Source organism: Pinus tabuliformis, chromosome X, assembly GCF_031772625.1.
Source record: "Pinus tabuliformis cultivar Carrire ecotype Pingquan chromosome X, CPIR1, whole genome shotgun sequence".
Lineage (NCBI taxonomy): Eukaryota > Viridiplantae > Streptophyta > Pinopsida > Pinales > Pinaceae > Pinus > Pinus tabuliformis.
This window is the reverse complement of record NC_142308.1, coordinates 1,238,094,166-1,238,116,900: the sequence shown is the minus strand read 5'-3', so window position 1 is coordinate 1,238,116,900 and position 22,735 is coordinate 1,238,094,166. Positions and strand designations below refer to the sequence as shown.

Sequence of the window (22,735 nt, the reverse complement as noted above, 5' to 3'; positions counted from 1 at the left end):
CTTGATCCCAATGTGAATGCATCTCTCATAGGTGATCCAACAGGCCAAGTAAGAAACTTTCCCGACACATACATCACATCATGGAGCAAAATAGATTTCTTGGAATTCAAATGAAAGTTGACGGACCCAAAGCCTTTAACGGGATGAGTGGAGTTGTCTCCAAGAATAATTTTCAAATTTGAATCCCTTTCTACCAAATTAGAGAGAACTTCCTTATAACTAGAGAAGTAATGAGTGGCCCCACTATCAACCAACCAACTATTCCACGAATCCGGAGGAGATGAACTAGTAAGGGCAAAAATGAGAATATAGTCAGATTGATTCACAACATTACTTTCATACCTGAAGAATCTTGTCTTCTTTTGTGGACGACGATCTTCTTCATGATCACTTGGAGCATTTCTTCTTCTTCTTTCATCTCTTCCATTGCGATCATTCCTTCGGTCATCTCTTCTTCTTTGATCATTGAACTTGTTGTTGTTGCTTCTAGTATTGTAGTGTGGTCCATTGTTCTTCTCGGGGCAATCTCGAGCATAGTGGCCTTTCTTATGACAATTGTAGCATTCAATGTGCAATAATTCCTTCTTTCTATTTGAATTTCAAGGAGGAGGCTTTCTTGAATTTGATGGACCTCCTTTTCCTTTCTTCTTCTTCTTGTCATGAGTGATGAATGCAACGGGCTCTCCTTATTCATGCTTTTGAATCCTTCCTCTTGATATCATCCTTGATTCTTCTTGAGTGAGCTTTCCAACAATTTCATCAAATAACGGGAGGACATTGTTGTTGCTTATAGTAGTAATAAAGGTTTCCCAAATAGGAGGGGGACCTCTTAGAGCCACAATCACCAATTCCTTGTCAGGCACAAATTCCCCAACTCTTTGCAATTGATCTCTAAGACGAGATATCCTCATAATATAGGATTGCACAAACTCTCCTTTATTCATCTTCGTGCCTTTGAGTTGATCTTTCAAGGAGATGATTTCATTCAAATTGTTGACTTCGTACATGCCAACTATCTTATCATACATGTCCTTAGACTTCCTCAAATTGCCAACATATGCAAGTAAATTATCTTGTAAACCATCAAATATAATTTGATTTGCTTTCAACTCACCTTTCTTGTACTTGTTCTTGGCAGTAGTGGAAGCATTCTTTGGAGGCTTAGGTACTTTTCCTTGAATGTATTCCAAAACATCATTGTTATCAACTATGATCTCCAACCTGACTTTCCATGCATCAAAATTGGATGAGTCACCCAACTTCTCATTTTCTTTGAAGAAGGAAGACATCTTGACTTGATTAGGTTGGCTCCTTCAACTTTCCCAAAGATGATTGCTTCAATGATTGTCTCCTTTTGGGCTTGTTTTTACCTTAGCTCTGATACCATGTTAATTTTTTAGGTTGTTCTATGCTGTATCAATTACTTTAGCCCAATTCAATACTTCAATTAGCAATCTTTCCAATAACAATTAGTCTTTCCAATCATCAACAATAATTGAAGATAAAACAATAAATGCAATGACAAAGGAGACAATCAACACATCAACAAGAGACACCTGGTTTGGTCAAAGACTAGGGAAAAACCCCAAAGACTAGGGAAAAACCCCACTAAGGGGAAAACACTTTGAAATTCTTCTTCTATTAGATTGTCATAAAATGTTTAGCAGAGAGTACAATGAGCCCAATTGTTAAATTTGGCAACTAGGGCCAAACTTCACCTTGGACAACTCTTATGAGTCAACTAATATTTTTATTGGATTCCTCTCTTCGAGAGGTGTGGGATTGATCTAAAGATCATCTCATTTTGACACGTACAAATGGAATTATGAATTTATTTTGTCTACGGACAAATTGTCAAGGTCGGCCACCAAACTAATGTAGGCTCAGAAGCTCAATACGCACGTCTATTCATCCTCAACGTTGCATATAAATAGGAGCCTCCTCCTCATTTAGACCCTTCACTCACTCACATATCTCTCTCTCCTTCATTGATTGGGTACGAATTTTTGAGGCAGATCTCCACACATGTGAAGAAGGGCAGTTCTATTCTTGCATTGACTAGCGTTGACCAAAGTTGCAGGAAGGGTGTTTGACCAGTGTTGACCAGCAACATTGAACTGTTTGATTGCAGTTTTGTGAGGGTTATCTCTATTTGGGCAGGCCGCATTTCTGGGCATAGAAAATGAGGCAGACCGTAATGTTTGACCAGCGTTGACTACATAAGGGTTTGACTGTAGTGTTGAATTTTGTTGACTAGGTTTGACTAGATATTTTTGGACTGTTTTTGCGCTGATTTGACTTGCTGTTGGAGGCTGAGTTGACCAATTTTGACCGAGCTGTTTTGGAGGTCAAATTCTGTCCTGTTGACTAGCGTTGATTTTTTGGTTAGGGCTTTCTGTAACTGCTATTTGTTGGGACAGATTTCACTGTGATTGGGCAAGTGAATATTGCATATTGTACTCTCTCTCTCTGCTGAACTTTTGAAGAATAATAAGAAGAATTGATCAAAGGGTTTCCCCACATTGGGGTTTGTCCTTGGCTGGTGCCATATCTTGTGTCCTCTTGTCTTGGCTTGTCTTCTACTGTTATTGTTTATGTTCTATCTACATTTTACTATCATGTTGATGTGATTGCTAATCTGGATATTGATATTGGGCTAATAAGAAAATTGAAGTAAAATTGCTCTTAAGCATAGAACATACCATTGTTATCTAAAATTAACATGGTATCAGAGTTGAGGTGAAGACAAAGCCCAAGCAAGAGTGAAAAGAGCAATCACTGAGATCCTTTGATCAAGGACAAGATTCAATGGCCTCCACATCCTACTTCAAGTCTGATGACAAGCTTCATGATAAATCTGATTATCATGCATGGAAGATGTCTCTTGATTTGACTTTAGAAGAACAAGATGTTATGGACTATGTGCAGGGAAAGATTACTGAACCTCCTTCTAATGCACTGGTTGCTGCTAAGACAAAGTACAAGAAGGGTGAAGTCAACCTAAAGAAGATTATCAAGGATTCTATTCATAAGAATTTAGTTGGAGATATACGATAGGTTGGTTGGCATGTTCAAAGCTAGCAATGCAAACCAAGTTCTCTTTTTCAAGAACAAATTGAAGGACATAAAGAAGGGAAGAGGTGAAGATATTCAATCCTACTTCATGAGGATTACTGAGATAAAAAATGATCTTCTTTTGATTGGAGAAGTTATTGCTGATAGGGAGCTTACTCTCATTGCTCTTGGAGGACTCCCCGTGAATGGCACGTATTCAACACTACTATTCTTCACAATGACAGGATTCCAGGTTTTGAAGAATCGCTGACCAGATGTTCTCAAGAAGAAACAAGGATGATGGGACTAGATATGCCTTCAAATAGGAATGATCCTACTGCATTCTCTGCTCATGCTAAAAAGAAGAACAATGTAGGTTCAAAGAAGCAATGTCAAGGAAGACCAGGTTTCAAGAATTGAAGGAAGGGAAGTTGCTTCATTTGCAACAAGTTTGGCCACTATGCTAGGGAGTGTCCTAATAGAAGGGATACACCTCATGATGATGACAACCACAACAACAACAATTTCAGGGGCAACAACAATCAAAGGAATGGCAGATTCAAAAACAAAGGAAAAAGGAATGCCCCCGCTACTCAACATGGAAATGGGCGCCCTCTCAAGAGATCAAGAAACTCCAGGTATGATGAATCTAATGTTGTTGATAACAAGCAAAAAGAATTTTATCTTATATCTGCCCTTTCTACTGCATCTCCTCTGGACACTTTGGGAAATTGGTTGATTGATAGTGGTGCCTCAAGGCACTTCACTGGGTATAAGGAAGCTCTTTCAAATTTGATTGAAAAGGATACAAATTTGGAAATTATCCTTGGAGACAATGCCACCTATCTCGTGAAGGGAGTTGGGAATGTTACTCTTCAATTGAATCAAGGTAACACCATTCATCTACAAGAAGTACTATATGTACCTGATCTAAAGAAGACTCTGGTATCTATCTCGACAATAGAGGACAAAGGATTCAAGGTGGCATTCATCGATGGAAAGGTACGTGTGTGGAATAAAAATTTCAAAGATGCATTTACACTTGGATTCAGGGTTGATAGCCTATATCAAGTTGGAGGAAGTCCATTGGGAGCTATGTCTTGCGACACATCACTTCAATCCGAATTATGGCACCGGAGGTTTGCCCATCTACATTATAAGGCTCTACCCGATGTGAGGAAGATGGTGACAGGTATGCCCGAATTTAAAGTAGAACATGAAGGTATTTGTTAAGGGTGTGTCAAAGGAAAGCATACAAGGGGACCAATCCCCTCCATTGATAGCAAGAGTACCGACATATTGTGATTGGTTCATTTTGCTCTATCTGGTATGATGCTCGTAAACTCTTTGGGAGGATATTTATATTATGCTATCTTTATGGATGATTTCTCTTGCAAGACTTGGATATATTTCTTGAAGAAGAAGGACAAAGCATTCTCATGGTTCCATTCTTTCAAAGCTTTGGTCGAAAATCAAACTGGGAAGAAGATCAAAATATTGAGGACCGATAATGGAACCGAATATGAATCAAATGAGTTCAATAATTATTGTAGAGAAGTTGACATTAAGAGGGAGACTACTACTGCATATACTCCTGAGCAAAATGGTGTTGCTGAAAGGAAGAACCGTTCTATCGTAGAAGCCACTTGTGCCATGCTTCATGATCAAAGCCTTCCGAAGTTCTTATGGGCCGAAGTTGCAAACACTGTCGTGTATGTTCAAAATAGATGCCCTCATCAAGCGTTGGACTCCAAAACTCCTGAAGAAGTTTTCACCAGTAAGAAACCTGATGTTTCTTAGTTGGAATTTTCGATAGCCTTGTATATTTTCATGTGCCGAAAGAAAAGAGAAGCAAATTGGATGCTTCTGGGAAGAAAGGAACATTTGTGGGCTACAGTGAAACTTCTAAGGCATATAGAATCTATGTGCCTGGTCAAAGAGAAGTGGAGATAAGTCATGATGTCACCTTCGATGAGGATGCTACCCTTGGGAAGATTAGTAACCTTCCTATTCCAAGGAAGGACAAAGAAGCAGATTCAGGAAAGCAGGGAGAACTGCAGGATGAGTCGATGCCTGATGCTAAAGGACCAATGGATCCCATTGATCCACCCCTTCATGAGCCCTCCTCTTAAAAAAGGAGACCCTCATGGCTTAGGGAAACTCTTGAAGATGCCGAGAGACATGTTGCACGTAGGGGGACATTTCGTGAAAGTAAGAAGCCAAATAGGTACCAAGGGTACTTAACTGCAATGAGCACCATTGTTCAATCTGAGCCTTGCACATTTGAAGAAGCTGTAAAGCACCAAGTTTGGAAGGATGCTATGAATGAAGAGTATGAGTCGATTATGAAGAGTGATGTCTGGGATGTGGTGCCTAGACCCAAGGATAAATCTGTTGTAACCTCGAAATGGCTCTACAAGATCAAGCATGGAGCTGATGGAAGTGTTGAAAAGTTCAAGGCTAGATTTGTTGCTCGAGGCTTCTCTCAAAAGGAAGGTGTGGACTACAATGAGATATTTGCACTTGTTGCCTGATATACCACCATCCGTTCGATTATAGCCCTTGCTACCTCGCAAGGATGGAATCTACACCAGATGGATGTCAAGACCGCCTTCTTACATGGTTCAATTAAGGAGGAAGTCTATGTAGAACAACTCGAGGGGTTCAAAGTTCAAGATCGTCAGACACATGTATGCAGGTTGAAGAAAGCCCTCTATGGGTTGAAGCAAGCTCCCCGAGCTTGGTATGAGAGGATCGACAACTATCTGATGAAGTTGGGATTTACGAGAAGTGAAGCTGATCCGAACCTTTATTTTAAGGTTGAGAATGACAGACCTCTCATCTTGGTACTTTATGTGGACAATCTCTTTTTAACAGGTGCATACCCTCTTATTCATCAATGTAAGAGGGAGTTGGCTTCCGAATTTGAGATGAAGGACCTAGGATTGATGCATTACTTCCTAGGGTTGGAGGTCTGGCAAAAGCCAGGTGAGATTTTCCTTTCTCAAGGAAAATACATCGTGAAGCTACTTGAAAGATTTGGGATGGTGGACTGCAAGTCCATGACTACTCTGATGGAACTTAACTTCAAGAAGTTATGCGGAAGTGTTGCTGGGCTCGATTTGGGAAATCCTTTTGAGTATCGTCAACTCATGGGGTCCCTGATGTTCTTGGTGAACTCTCGTCTGGACATATGTTTTGCAGTGAATACATTGAGTCAGTTTATGGTCAAGCCTCATCACATACATTGGATTGCTGCCAAGAATATCTTGAGATATCTCTGGGGCACAATCACTTATGAACTGAGATACATGGCCGGGAATGTGAGGCTCCATGGTTACTTTGATGCAGACTGGGTTGGCATTGTGGTGGATCGCAAAAGCACATCTGGATGTTGCTTCTCTCTAGGTTATGCTTCGATATCTTGGATGAGCAGGAAGCAGAAGTTGGTTGCTTTGAGCACCGTTGAGGCTGAATACATTGCTGCTAGTATGGCCTCCTATGAAGTTGTTTGGTTGAGGAAGCTCTTTAGTGAGCTATTTGGGCATGTGATGGATACCACTGTGATCTATTGCAACAACCAAAGTGGGATTCGTCTTTCTGAGAATCCTGTGTTTCATGACTGCTCTAAGCATATTGATTTCAGGTACCACTTTGTCCGGAATATGGCACAAAGGGGAGCAATAAGGCTCCGTCATATTGGGACTGATGATCAGGGCGCAAATATTCTTATGAAGCCCCCTAGGGAAGGTCAAATTCTTAACTTTCCGTGAACAACTCGGAGTCATGGAGAGACCCTGTTATGAGGGTTCCGTATGAGATGGATGTTGAGCTCTGGGAGCTCCGGGGGGCTTGGGGTACTTCATGGAGCGATGAGCGACCATAGGGTGAGTGGTTCACCTTCCCCTGCGATACCCCATGTTGAGATATGCATAGGATGAGTGGTTCACCTTCTCCTGCCGGTACATCCTACCCATGCAGTCCGGGACTCATGGGAAGTACCTCTCATTTGGCCAATGAGTAGCAAAATGAGGATAGGGACCATAGTACTACCGATGGATGCATCGTGTACTACCGTACTCCCTATGCTAGGATGTTGATATTGATCTGGGATCAATGGAAACTGACTTTGGGTCAGTTAAGAGTGGTATGACACATTCTCGATTATTGGAGACTGACTTCGGGTCAGTGGAGAATGGTATGATACATTCTCGATTATTTGTTCTTTCTTCATGGTTCAGCAGAGCAGAGACAAGGATGGTACAGATTGTCACACAGTTTGATAGGTGTAGTTCTCCCAAGTTGAGAGGGAATGTTAAATTTGGAAACTAGGGCCAAACTTCACCTTGGACAGCTCATATGAGGCAACTGGTATTTTTATTGGATTCCTCTCTCCGAGAGGTGTAGGATTGATCTAAAGATCATCTCATTCTATCATGTACAAATAGAATTATGAATTTATATTGTTTATGGACAAATTGTCAAGGTCGGCCAGCAAACTAATGTAGGCTTAGAAGCCCAACAGTCACGTTTATTCATCCTCAACATTGCATATAAATAGAAGGAGCCTCCTCCTCATTTAGACACTTCACTCACTCGCATATCTCTCTTTCCTTCATTGATTGGGTACGGATTTCTGAGGCAGCTCTCCACACATGCGAAGAAGGGCAGTTCTGTTCCTGCGTTGACCGAAGTTGCAGGAAGGGTGTTTGACCAGCAACGTTGACCTGTTTGACTGTGGTTTTGTGAGGGTTATCTCTGTTTGGGCAAGACACATTTATGGGCACAAAAAACGAGGTACACTGTACTGTTTGACCAACATTGATTGTAGAAGGGTTTGACTGCAACGTTGACTTTCGTTGACTAGGTTTGATTAGATATTTTTGGACTTGTTTTTGGGCTGATTTGACTTACTATTGGAGGTCGAGTTGACCAAGTTTGACTGAGCTGTTTTGGAGGTCAAATTCTGCCCTGTTGACCAGCGTTGACTTTCTGGTTAGGGCTTTCTGTAACTGCTGTTTGTTGGGATAGATTTCATTGTGATTGGGCAAGTGAATATTGCATATTGTACTCTCTCTCTCTGTGCTGAACTTTTGAAGAATAATAAGAAGAATTGATCAAAGGGTTTCCCCACATTGGGGTTTATCCCTCGCTGGTGCCATATCTTGTGTCCTCTTGTCCTGGCTTGTCTTCTACTGTTATTGTTTATGTTCTATCTGCATTTTACTATCATGTTGATGTGATTGCTAATTTGGATATTGATATTGGGCTAATAAGAAAATTGAAGTAAAATTGCTCTTAAGCATAGAACATACCATTGGTATCTAAAATTAACACCAATACAATATCATCCAACAAAATAACCCAATAACATTTAGAAATATGTTTCCAGCATCAATATATATCAAAGACGACTTTTCCTGTTTGCGATCAACTTCGATCAACGACCAAATCTCAGTCAAACTTTCCAGTCGTAGGGAGGAGGTGCTGTGCGAGCGACTGAAGGCTTCCAGTCACTCCCTTGAGCCTGCAAGCCAGCGACTGCAGCCGGATTTGTCTTGTGACGAGCCAGTGACTGTAACCCAATGCCCTAGAAACAAATGCAAGCTTCAAACCCTGTAATTTCGAACCTTTGCGAACTTATTTTGTCGTCCAAGCCTCATACCTGTGCGAATCAATCAATGAAGAAGAGAAGAAGAAGATGCTTAGTAATGTCCGAATGAGCTTAAGGTCACTTGTATTTATAGGCTTCCAAGGGTGACCAATTTACCATTAGGGTCGACCTGTCCAAATGTGCATCTGTGGGCTTTTCTTCATAAGCACACTTTCCCTTGTCTAAATTTGACAATCTTTAGGTCGATTTTGGTCCTCTCGAAAAGAGGAATTTAATGTAATCATAATCTCCATCAAATGGGCTATCCAAAGTGGAATTTGGCCCTAGTTGCCAATTTTAACACAATAATCTCACTTATTGATCTTAATCAAGTTGCATAAGCAATAATTTCCTTGCCCTTCGTTTTCTAGAACTTCTTGTTCTAACAATTTTCCCCTTTTCCATCCATCTTTAGAGACTACCCCCTTTAGTTTGTCTAGGAGAGAGCTTAAACGAAGTGAGTAGGGATTAGAGTGACAACCCCTACTTTGAGCGTTGCGCCACAAAGTTTATACCTTGTGGGGTTGGAAACTTTTTCCGCACTTAGGTGTACAACTTGGGCGACAACAGGCTCAAACCCTAAAAGAAGACACAAAAAAGAGAGCTAGCACTTTCAGTTATATTTTAGCCTTGTTCTTGTGTAATGCAGGAGGCTGGGGCATGATGTTGAAGTGCTATATGAGTAGCATTGCTTGATGAGTGAGGGAGTCTTGAGCTTGGTGTGATACCTTGCTTGAAATAATATTTGTGTATTGTATACTTGATGTTCCATGGAAGTCTTGTTGCTTGTTTGATGCAAGAGTTTAATACCTAGGGTTTGATGACTTGATTCCTTGGATGGACTTGAAGCCTAGGGTTTGATGACTTGATTCCTAGGATGGACGTGAAGACTTGGAGACTAGCACTAGAGTTATCTTGTAAGCCTTGAAATTGTGTGATGCAGGTTGGCTAGGGTTTGTAAACTCTAAGGAAGACAATGGCACTAGTTTGTAGACCTTGGAAATGGTAAAATGCTTTCCTCAGAGCTTGTGTGAGGCAAGCTTGGTGAAAGACTAAAGAGTGGACTTCTTGGTGTTGATGCTAGCTTGTTGTGGAGCCTTTGGAGTCACTAATTAGCTTGGTGGGGTGCTTTATTGGGCCTTTGTATTGCTGTTAGGGTTTTCTATTTAAGGTGGATGCCCTGATTAGGTTTTGGAGGCATTGGAGAGTCATAGCTTGTAATAAGATTGAAAGGGTATTTTGTACTGGATTGTGATAAACTGGTGCTATGTACTTGTAACTTCGTTCATATGTATATTAAGTGTACTTTGCTGTCAAAACTGTGTACTTGCTGATCCGATGTTGAGCTGATATTCTCTGATTTTGCTGAGTGATATGACAAGCATATAAAAGCTAAGGAGGCAGATTTGTGGGTTCAACAAATCTACCATGAATAAATATTTTTTTATATTTGTTATATGTTGGGAATTGTGCTCTAAGGGCTGGAAACATAGTTCCCTCAAATACAATTGTTCAGTTATTATTTTCTTGGGCTGCCTTGAGTATTTGGTTGGACATAAGTCAAATATATACTGCTGTAATTTTAATTTCAGTTTCAACCTTAAGGCTGAAAGTTCACAGGAAATTGTATCCAGGGAACCTCAATGTTGAGGTGAAATCTCTGATTTTGTATTGAGCTTGGATACTTGATCTGATAATCACCATATGAGTGATCTCAGTTAAGAATTATTAAATGGAGGTATTATAGACTCACGTGTTGGTGTGTTTGTCTAGATTATTTAAGCAACGGATCGATCAGATTGCAAATACATAGACACTTGAAATGGAAGACGACAGAGAAACATAGTAAGCAAATATAAGAACACAAGAAATTAGTAAGGAGTTCACCCTATCCTTTAGGGTTACGTCTCCGGTCCAACTTTTAGTGGTAGCTTTCTTTTATTGTGTCTTAAAGCAGAGAATTACAAAGAAGGAGCTCAATATGAGTCTCCTGTCATAGGATAGCTTGGCAGGGTGGTTCTTGGATTCCCCAAGCCACTAGAGTACACAGACTCTTGGCCTTACCAGCTTTTTGACCTCTCGGGTCTACAATGGAAGGAGCCCAATGTGGTGCTTGGTCCTGATAGATCCCCTTCAGGGATGGCTCGAATTTCTCAAGCCCTCTGGTGCTCGACGCTGCCTTTGGTCAGCTCGGCCCTCTGTCTTCTTACTGCTTTTTGCTTTCTCTGTTCTTCCGTGTGGGTGTGGGTGTGGGTGTCTCTTCTGTTGGTTTGTGCATGGCTTTAAAGCCATTCGAGCTCATGGCCGTTCGATTCCTCTTCCAACTCCGTCGGTTCGCCTGCTACAGCTTCGCTTGGAGTTCCCTGTCTCGGCGTCATCATCAGACTCACAGGGAGTGGCCACTTGTCCTCCTGCGAACTGCGCCAGCTTGCTTCGTTGGTTCGGTTCTTCAGTTACGTCGTGGAATGAGTCATCCGCCACCTTGGTGGTCAAAGCGAACCTCAAATTCTTTTGAATCATGACTTAATCCCTCGTTACATCCAGTCTTACTGTCGGACACGATATTAACCGTTAGATTGGGACCCCCCAGATCCAACGCCATCCGCTCATTTCGCGTGGTTGACTTGCTCGACCGTTAGCGCGCGATGAGCAACGGTTTTCTCTCTCCTCCGCTTGCCACGCGTCGGGCGCTGAGTGGAATCGCTCCGTTTTCACCAAATCTGCTTACCGCCCAAGGATGCCCTCGATGAATACCGCCGGTTTTTAGAGCGCGGGTCCCACCTTAGCCTTTAGCCTTTTTCCCCACGGTTTTCCCGGCTCCCATGCGACCAAGCGCTCGGGGCTCCTCCTTTTCGAGGGTGCTAATCGCGCATCAAAAACTCCCTCCGTTTCCCGATCCGGGCTTCCCAGGGGCTAATTTCGCCTCCTGCGCAGTCTCCATGGGCCTCGGTCAGCACGCTTTGACCAAGGTCCTCGTCGTTCCACGCTGGCTGCCAACTGCCACTATTTTAGAGGTGTTTTTGATCGCTGCTCTCAATTCTTTGAAGTCTGTCCCGACCTGGTACAACCATGGTTCTTTTGATCATTCTTTATGGATCCAATTCAGATCACGGCCTTCCAACTGAAAAGCTTTTGGACCACCAAAAGTTGGTTTTTTCAAGCATCAACTAAGTGATGGTACTGCTGTTTCACTTGTCCAATCTCAATCCATTTTGCACTGCTCGGCTTCGAACCTTTGAGTCCAATTTTGAGGGACTCAATATCTCCTCTGCGCGTTGTCCTCACCTTCCTGTTCAAGACTGTGTCTTCCTACAATTCATTTAGATATTCAGGTAGCAGGTCATCAATAGAAGGCAATTGACTTTGCTCTTCAGGATCCTCAATCATTGAAGGTTCTAACAATCTCAAGCAATCTGCATTTACGACTGAGTAGATATGCATGTAAGCTGGTAGATCAAGGCGAAAAGCATTTTCACTGATCCTCTCAAGTATCTTGAAGGGTCCATACCTGATAGGCTTTAGCTTTTTACTTTCACCTTGCATCCTGTCCTTGCTGATATACAGCCAGACTTGGTCACTAACTTGGAAACTATGCTTCCCCCGATGCTTGTCATGCCTTGCCTTGTATTTGGCTTGGCTCCTTTCCAGCTGTTCTTGTATTGCCTGGTGGATCTCTTGGATCTGTTCAATGAACCTAGTCGCCTTGTACACATCACTGTGTCCATCAACGGTGACATCTTTACCCAAAGACAAAATCCAAAGGAGACCTTGGTGTGAAACCAAAACAGGTTTCAAAAGGAGATCTCTGTGTAGAAGAATGTTTTGCTCTGTTGTAAGCATGCTGCACATAACACAAGTGTTCATCCCAAAGCTTAGGATGTTTGCTGCAATATCCTCTGAGTAGCTGGATCACTGTCCTGTTAACTACTTCTGTCTGGCCATTGGTTTGTGGATGAAAAGCTGTGCTTTTCTTCAGTTGGGTGTCCATCAACTCCCACAGACTTGACCAAAACTTCCCCACAAATCGGGTGTCTTGATCAGATACAATAGAAGTGGGTAACCCAAAATGAACCCATACATGTTCAAAGAATAGTTTTGCAGTTTGTTCAACTGTAATCTGCTTATTACAAGGTATCAAAATGCACATTTTGCTGAACCTATCCACAACCACATACAGATAATCATGACCTTTTCTAGACTTAGGCAGTCCCCCAACAAAATCCATGGAAACACTTTCCCAAGGGTGAGAAGGAACTGGTAATGGAGTGTACAGGCCTAATTTTCTATTGCTGGGCTTGCTTTTGGCACACATAGTACACCCTCTCACATATCTAGAAACTGTCTCATTCATTTTTGGCCAATAACAAAATCTTTGCAGCTGCGCAACTGTTTTACTTACCCCAAATTGACCTGATATCAGAGAAGTGTGTGCCTCTCTGATTATCTTTACCCTCTCCGTTTGTGGGATGCAGAGTTTCCCGCAATGATATAAGAGTCGGTCCTTCACATGATAATCCAATTCTTTTACCTTTTTTCCTTGACTCAAAGTTGCATATACATCTGTAAAGTCTATATCTTGAGCATATTGTTCAATGTAGCTTTCATGTAGTACATAATTATGCTCAGGTATAGTAGATGCATTTATAATGTGTCTAGATAACATGTCTGCAACTTTGTTATATATGCCCTTTTTATATCTGATGACTAAATGAAATTGTTGTAGAAAACCCATCCACTTGTAATGTCTTGATTGCTGCAATTTAGTTTGGGAGTGTAGATATTGAAGTGGTTGATGATCAGTATGTATTACTGTCTCTTTGCCCATTAAGTGATGTTTCCCTTTTTCACACTGTGAACTAATGCATACAATTCTTTATCATATGCAGGATAGTTAACTACTGCAGGATTAAAAGTCTCATAATGTTAACATATGGGTTTACCGTGCTGTGTCAACACTGCTCCCATGGCATAGTCACTGGCATCTGTTTGGATCTCAAATGGTCTTTGTAGTTCAGGCAGTAATAGTACAGGTGCTGTACTAATCTTTTCTTTCAAGGTGTCGAAGGCTTTCTGATGTTTGCCTCCCCACTGAAACACCTTGTTCAATCCTGTCAAAGCATGTAAGGGAGCTGCAATTGAGGAAAAGTTAGAGATGAACTTCCTCCAATATTGTGCTGCTCCTAAGAAGCTTCTCACTTCTGTAGCAGACTTGGGTTTAGGCCAGTTTACAATGACTGCCACTTTAGAGGGATCTATTTTCAATTCACCATCCCCTACTATATGACCCAAATAATTTAGAGATGTTTTGCCAAATTCACATTTTGAGAGTTTAACATAAAGTTTTTCTCTTTTCAAAACATCTAATGTCTGCTTAACATGCTTTAAGTGTTCCTCCCACGTTTTACTAAAAATCAGAATGTCATCCAGATACACAATAACAAAATCATCAAGAAAAGGTCTAAGTACATCATTCATTAATCTCATGAAAGTAGCAAGGGCATTGGTCAAGCCAAAAGGCATAACCAGCCACTCATACAATCCCTGCTTTGTTTTGAAAGCAGTCTTCCATGCATCTTGCTCTGCAACTCTGACCTGATGGTATCCACTGTGCAAGTCCAGCTTGGTGAAATAAACAACTTCCTTCAATTGATCTAAAAGATCATCTATGCGAGGAAGGGGATAACGATTTTTGATTGTTATCTTATTCAATGCTCGGTAGTCAATGCACATTCTCCACGAGCCATCTTTCTTTCTCACCAAAACGATTGGTGATCCACATGGTGATGTGCTAGGCCTGATGAACCCCTTCTCGAGCAACTCCTGCACCTGCTTCTTGATTTCAACATTCTCTAAAGCAGACAACCTGTACATTCCAATGTTAGGCAATGGAACATCTTGCTGCAAAATAATATCATGTACTATTTCCTTTTTGGGTGGCAGACCTTTAGGTTCTTGAAACAGAACATCATACTCTGAAACAATCTTTTCTATATCAGCTTGCTGCTTAGCATTACAGCCCTCAAATATATTGGTTTTATCAGGTTTCTTTTCCTTTACAACCATTAGTAAGAATTGTTTGCATGAATTTATCATTCTTTTCATTTGCCCTGAGTTTATGAGAGTATAATTATTCTTGAGCTTATGAGCTCTTACAAAGTATTCGATTCCATCTTTAACAAGTAGATACTTGTTCTCAGCTCTATAGAAAATAGCTTTTCTATCATACAAGTAAGGACTCCCTAAAACAATTCCACATATATCTAAAGGAATTATGTCTAACTTGACTTCATCTACAAATGCTGACCCAAAAGAAAACTTGAGTTTGCACTGTCTAGTCACTTGTAGTTGTGCTTTATCATTCAACCATCTTAATGGGTATGGTTTCTTGTGAGGTGTAGTTGCTAATCCCAATTTCTTTACAATTGCTTCAGAAATCAAATTTACTTGTGAGCCACTATCAAACAAAGTATCAATCTTTTGATGTTTGGAAACAACTCGAATATGGAAAAGCTCATGTCTTTTTCTCTCATGTTCTTCATCAATAATAGATTGAGCATAATTACTAGTAGATGCTTCAGAATTCTTACCTTTTATACCTGTGGCTGCAATGATTGTTTCATCTCCCGAGTCTGACCCCAAATCTTTCTGAATAGCTGCAGCAGTCTTCTTCTTCTTGCCCTCGGACTTCTTAGGTCTTAGCTCTGGATGCAGAATCCAACAGTGCTCATCATCATGCCCATCCTTTTTACAGTGAGTGCATGAAGCTTTGCTTTTCTGTGCAATGTTAGCCTTCCTTGCTTTCCACTTTTGCTTTCTTTTCTCCTTGCTCTTGCTTGCAGTGGGTTGGGATGGTCCCCCAACTTCTGGATTTCCATTCTTTCCTCTAGCCTCTAGATGAGTAGCTTGTACAGATACCTCATCTATACTAGTGGGATTAAACATGAGGATGGTATGCCTCATGTAGCTGTGTAGACCACCAATGTACTTCAAAAGAGTCTCTGGTGAGTCTAATGAGATCCCTAGAATCAATGCTCTCTTTCTAAATTCTTGAGTGTACCCTTGCACACTTTGCCCTTTCAATTGCCGAAGAGTTTGCCAACTCATCATGGCTTGTTGCATGTAGGCCAATGGATAGAATTGCTTCTTGATGGCAGAAACAAATTCACTCCAGACAGAGATAGTCTTACCATGTCTTTTCATGTCAGCTTGGGTTCTGCCTTCCCACCAAACCAAGGTAGTGCCTCCTAGGCGTAGGCTTGCCAGCTGAATTTTGCTCTTGTCTGAGTCGATGTTCTGCACTCTGCAATACACATCAATTTGTCTAATCCAATTGTCCAACTTTTCAGCATTTAGCTCTCCATCATATATAAGTAAGTCGAATTTAACGTCTAGCTTGATCAAAGATGCTTTCTTATTATGCGTAGGGCTATTAGGAGGTGTGCGAAAGTTTTCCTTTTTCCCTTTTCCTTTTGAGTGGTCATGGGAGTGAGATTCATCTTCTTCTTTATCTTGTTTAGAACCTGATGAATCTTCATCCTTATGCTTTCTAAAGTCCCTATACATTTCTTCTACCACAGACTTTATAGCTAGGAAACACTCTATGAATTGAGGGTCTGGCCCCACAGAACCTTCCTCTGACATTGTTTTCCGAGAATAGACTCTCCCAATCTCAGGATTAGTTTCGACCAACTCTCTTTCTCCTAATTTGAGCTTTGATCTAGTGAGCATTCAACAACTAAACCAACGCAAGCTTGTCTAACCTTACAGCCTAAAGCTCTGATACCACTTGATCTGATAATCACCCTATGAGTGATCTCAGTTAAGAATTATTAAATGGAGGTATTATAGACTCATGTGTTGGTGTGTGTGTCTAGGTTATTTAAGCAACGGATCGATCAGATTGCAAATACATAGACACTTGAAATGGAAGACAGCAGAGAAACACAGTAAGAAAATATAAGAACACAAGAAATTAATAAGGAGTTCACCCTATCCTCCAGGGCTACATCTCCGGTCCAGCTTTCAATGGTGGCCTTCTTTTATTGTGTCTTAAAGCAGAGAATTACAAAGAAGGAGCTCAATATGAGTCTCTTGTCACAGGATAGCTTGGCAGGGTGGTTCTTGGATTCCCCAAGCCACTAGAGTACACAGACTCTTGGCCTTACCAGCTTTTTGACCTCTCGGGTCTACAATGGAAGGAGCCCAATGTGGTGCTCGGTCCTGATAGATCCCCTTCAGGGATGGCTCGAATTTCTCAAGCCCTCTGGTGCTCGACGTTGCCTTTGGTCAGCTCGGCCCTCTGTCTTCTTACTGCTTTTTGCTTTCTCTGTCTGCTTTCTCTGTTCTTCCGTGTGGGTGTGGGTGTGGGTGTCTCTTCTGCTGGTCTGTGCATGGCTTTAAAGCCATTCGAGCTCATGGCCGTTCGATACCTCTGCCAACTCCGTCGGTTCGCGCCTGCTACAGCTTCGCTTGGAGTTCCCTGTCTCGGCGTCATCATCAGACTCACAGGGAGTGGCCACTTGTCCTCCTACGAACTGCGCCAGCTTGCTTTGTTGGTTCGGTTCTTCAGTTACGTCGTGGAATGAGTCATCCGCCACCTTGGTGGTCAAAGCGGACCTCAAATTCTTTTGAATTGTGGCTTTATCCCTCGTTACATCTGGTCTTACCGTCAGACGCGATATCAACCGTTAGATCGGGATCGCCCAGATCCAACACAATCTGCTCATTTCGCGCGGTTGACTTGCTCGACTGTTAGCGCGCGATGAGCGGCGGTTTTCTCTCTCCTCTGCTTGCCACGCGTCGGGCGTTGAGTGGAATCGCTCCGTTTTCACCAATTCTGCTTACCGCCCAAGGATGCCCCTGATGAATACCGCCGGTTTTTAGAGCGTGATTCCCGCCTTAGCATTTAGCCTTTTTCCTCACGGTTTTCCCGGTTCCCATGCGACCGAGCGCTTGGGGCTCCTCCTTTTCGAGGGTTTTTGCCCAGCGCTTAGCGCGATTGGGCATCAAAAACTCCCTCCGTTTCCCGATCCGGGCTTTCCAGGGGCTAATTTTGCCTCCTACGCAGTCTCCATGGGCCTTGGTCAGCGCGCTTTGACCGAGGTCCTTGTCATTCCATGTCGGCTGCCAACTGCCACTGTTTTAGAGGTGTTTTTGATCGCTGCTCTCAATTCTATGAACTCTATCCCGACCTGGTACAACCATGGTTCTTTTGATCATTCTTTATGGATCCAATTCGGATCAATTCTTGAAATTATCTCACTTGTTTTGTCAGTTCCAATGAAGTGTGATCGACAAGTGCTCATTACCCAACCACTGGGCATTTTTTTTGCTAGCAATAGAATATTGTTATTTTAGCCACGTGCAACCTTTTTGGCAATTAGTTAGCCTTGTGCATCATTGCAAAGGATGTAGAAGGCTATAATTAGGGGCCAATACTATCAAACTATTTTGAATGGACTAAAATCTCCAGGGAAACATCCATTGATTGTGATGCATTATGCTACATAAATAAGAGTCTTGACCACTTGATAGAATGATATCCAAAGTTAAAAGTAGTGACTAGAGTCATGTAAAACAGAAAGTCGACAATTGAAGATTATCTCAAAGTTCATTCTGATATATAACAATCTTGTTTATAAAGAGTGGATTAACAGATGATCAATGCCCTGCTTGTGGAAAGGCTGAAACAGTTAAGCATGTCTTCTGGGATTATAAGATCACAAACTTTTTATTTCATGCTAACTTACGGTACTGTGTTGAGAGTTTCAAATTGTCTTTTTCATCCTCTATTTGAAAAGAGTTTAGTCGAAAGCCTTTCTTTTTCATGTTGCATCTGGTCCATTCTTTATCTGGAGATTCAATTGATTATTGGCTGTATAGAGGGGAGATGCAATGCATGAATGAATGTTTGCTTTTGGTTCATTTAAAGACAATAACCCTGGTGATACTTTAGAATATGCCATTCAAGCATTTTCATTATGTAATCATGAAAGAGCACTGTCTGTTTTCTAAATATTTTTGCGAGCATGATTAAAGCATCAGTATAAATTATTGTATTCAATTCCAAGGGTTTTTGAATGTAATGGATTATTGTTTGTTTACATGTATTTATTGTGATCACAAACTTTTTATTTCATGCTAACTTACGGTACTGTGTTGAGAGTTTCAAATTGTCTTTTTCATCCTCTATTTGAAAAGAGTTTAGTCGAAAGCCTTTCTTTTTCATGTTGCATCTGGTCCATTCTTTATCTGGAGATTCAATTGATTATTGGCTGTATAGAGGGGAGATGCAATGCATCAATGAATGTTTGCTTTTGGTTCATTTAAAGACAATAACCCTGGTGATACTTTAGAATATGCCATTCAAGCATTTTCATTATGTAATCATGAAAGAGCACTGTCTGTTTTCTAAATATTTTTGCGAGCATGATTAAAGCATCAGTCTGAATTATTGTATTCAATTCCAAGGGTTTTTGAATGTAATGGATTATTGTTTGTTTACATGTATTTATTGTGGTAATAGGATCAAGAGTCTGTTTGCATGCATGAACTGCATTCGTTGCACTCTCTCAAAGGTCAAAGCTCAAGAAACATAATATAAATGTGAGAGCTTCAGTGTTTAGTTCAAGAACTTTTTTGTCCCAAGCAACATAATGTTATTTAAATTCACTAACTTGAAATCTTACTTCATCCTTTTTCCTTCTCTTAAGCCAGAATATGAATGAGGAAGATTTGGAGAAGCTGCTTGATGAGTATGGTGAGGTTATTTATACAAACCCTCATCGGAGTTCCCCTAGTGCAGAGGCAAATGATGATGCTGAGAGCTTATCACGTAAGTCAAAGTTTCACATGTGCAGTGATGTATTTCTCTCCATTATCAATGCAGGAGAATGGGTAGAGACCGTGTGAGAGAAAGGGAGTTATGTTATACATGAACTTTCTATTTAGATTTTATATTTATTATCTAAATAAATAATCTAATATTAAGGTCACGGCCAAGCTAGACACCAAATTGGTGTATAAAACCCCCTTGTTTGTGGGACAAGGGGTCCCCTTCTGTGCAGTGATTTGACTGCTAAAGTCTATGGAGGTGTACATACTCTACTCCTCTCTAGGTTTGAACATGTGACCTGATAGGATGAAACACTTGTGACTAACCATATATCTTTTGAATTGTGTTATTCATATTTTTCTTAACCATAATCCTTATTTTTTGTTTGTTGGAAAACTGATTAAGTTACATACAATGAAGAAAAATGGTTCAATGGAGTCCATCCATATATATGTTATACCAGTTGGCTTAAACCAAAGTTTTTCCTAAAAGATTGATGAATCGTAGTTGTTCAGTTGCTGTAGCTCTGGCAAAGGCTGCAAATGATGTGAAGGCAGTCGATATTCAAGTTTTATGTGTGAAGCCTCTAGTATACTGGACACGCTTTTTTATCATTGCCACAGCATTTTCACGTCCACAGATTGATGCCATAGGGTAAGTGGAACAGATGACTGCATTTATATAATTGATAAACACATCTGATATTTTTCTCAGACAACAAAAGTTGTAACGTTGGTTATGTCTTTTTCTAATCTCACAGGTCGAAAATTCGTGATATAGCAGAACAACAGTTTAAGATTGCTCCTAGAGGGGATACTAAACCTAATTCATGGACACTACTAGACTTTGGTAAGCTCTCTTATGAGTTTCAACCATCTATTTTCATGTCTTCCAGATTTATATCGGAATCTCGTGGTACTTACTTTGTCCCTAAACTTAAATCATGTTTGTTTATGCCACCAACGGCAAAAGTAGATCACATTGGCTTTTGAACTCCTGTCCTTAGTGCACCTCTAAGGAAAATTAAACTAAAATTCACAATGAAAATTCTGTTTGCTCTATCAACTTTGAAAAATTTATGCAAAATGTATGAAACAAATAAATTTAAACATCCAAAGTAAAAAGGGGATTTTCTTCCACATTGTTCAGGCAGCGTCATGGTGCATTCCTCTTGTATGACTATGAACTCCTTTAGGGATGCAATTGTTTTTGAGTATCTTATTATTTCTCTTTGTAACTGCAGTTTGATTTTTTTTTTCAGTAGCTACCTATTGATTCTTTAATGATGCCTTTCATGTGATAGTTTATTTAGTTTAATGGCCATATCATAGAGCTAATTTTGGTGTATATATTTCATAGTACCTTTATGCTAGTGATTTAAAAAAACAACATAAGAAATTAACAAAGTCACATGTGCTTTTACTTGGGTGACATTTGTTGCCAAAATATATGTGATAATTATCAATGTAGCACAAATGTACACCTTCAGCCCCACAGCACCCATCACCCATCCTTGTGGGCAGTTCAAATCCCAGATCAAGGGCATTTGGAAAGTGACGGTGAACATTTGAAACAATGTGGGCACATTGAAACAGGAAACAATGTCAAACTCCATTCATAATGTTGTGGCAATATCTGCATACTTATAATATTTCTTAATCAACGCATTCAAGACTGTTAAGCATCCTCATTTCGTAAGATAGGTCCCATTCTTTAAATTATAGATACCTTATCAGCAATCAATGTTAGCAGCATATTCATGCATTTTTCAGGATTTTAGTGCAAAGTCCATAACACAAATTTAATAACATTCTGCTTTTGATAAAATGCAACATCTTTTCAGGAGAAACACAGGTTTGATCAACGTTCAGTACTGGCCTTATCTTGCCTAAATTATGATGCTGTCATTTGAAATGACTTTTCCTTATATAGATCAGTAGGTGTATATGTGAGTTTCATGACTGAAATTGTAGGGACGTGACTCCTTCAATAGTCATCATAACTGCCCTTGATAGTTTCTTCAAGGATCCTTAGCAAATTAGACCTTTTGATATATTCTTATGATCCCGGCTTTGATAGGAGACCTTATATTCCAAGTGTTGAACCGCAGACTTGTAACTTTGTTGGTCTTTTTGTAGGTCCATATTTCCATGTTTAACTTCTTACTGTAGTATGCTTGCATGGGAACGAAGTCTTGCTTGGTGACCAAAACATATCTTCATTACTTTAACCTTGTCATTTATGCTAAAGCATCCGTCCTTAGAAAATATCAGTTCTAGTAGCATGAGATTCATGAAACACTTTAGACATCAGTCCCATCCCTTATTTTATGTACGGTGCCTTGCACAAAGGATGTCTTATCTTCAGACAGGGATGTTTTCAAACTTCCTTGTGGCTGCTTCCTTCAAGGTGACACCAGCTCAGCTCCTTAAGAAAATCAAAGGACTGTTTAAGACTCCTTTGAACCTGTCTCAAAGCAATAGCTTGTTCAAGAAATCGTATTCAATCGAAGTTTGAGGTCTTTACTTGTAGCTTTCCAAAGAGAGACAGAATCCAGATGACATCAATAACTTGACATATGGATTTGAAATATTTTAATTAGTAATTGACTTAGTTCTCAGCTCGTCGAGAATTTTCTTGACCAGCTTCTTAGACTTTTCGAATCTGATTCAAGTTCTGAGGAAACTCGATCAAAAAGGGATTTTTGGCCTTCTCACAATATCATCACAATCTTGAAAAGGATCTTCAGTTATTAGATCTGTGATGGCATTTGATTAGTTTTCCAAGGACTATTCTGAGACTCTCGGCCTCTTGCACCCAAATTTTGCTTTTGAGAAAATTTCGGGCTTTTAAGGCTGTGATTGAGGCTTCTTGGTGTACTGAGTGTTCAAAATCGTAACTAGGTCTGGTCTTCATAATACTTTATGTACTCTTGATTTATGTATTTGATATTATTATTATTTTATAGCATAGGTTTCAAGGTCAAGTTTAATTTTTTGTAGGTCAAAGCACCCATTGTGTGCTTCTAGGTTTTGTCATAGAGTCAAGAAGTCAAAAGTGTCATTGTCACATGTATTAGATCCTTTTAGGCATTTTGTAACAAGTCAAAAGAATGTATTTTGAGTCAAAATTGTCAAAATACCCCTCCAAGACCAAGTCGGCCTAGCAATGAAGAAGTTGGCCTAATTAGGGCT

General features: G+C 40.5%; 1 protein-coding gene across 1 annotated transcript in view; it reads left to right on the top strand.

Moving 5' to 3' along the window:
* LOC149144440 (protein Iojap, chloroplastic-like) overlaps nucleotides 1-22,735 on the top strand; it is a 93,982-nt gene that overhangs the window by 10,666 nt on the left and 60,581 nt on the right. Inside the window, exons 2-4 of the mRNA XM_089449470.1 lie at nucleotides 19,424-19,541; nucleotides 20,057-20,195; nucleotides 20,302-20,390. Of these exons, the coding sequence (XP_089305596.1) occupies nucleotides 19,424-19,541; nucleotides 20,057-20,195; nucleotides 20,302-20,390 (346 nt within the window). The remainder of the gene's footprint in view (nucleotides 1-19,423; nucleotides 19,542-20,056; nucleotides 20,196-20,301; nucleotides 20,391-22,735) is intronic.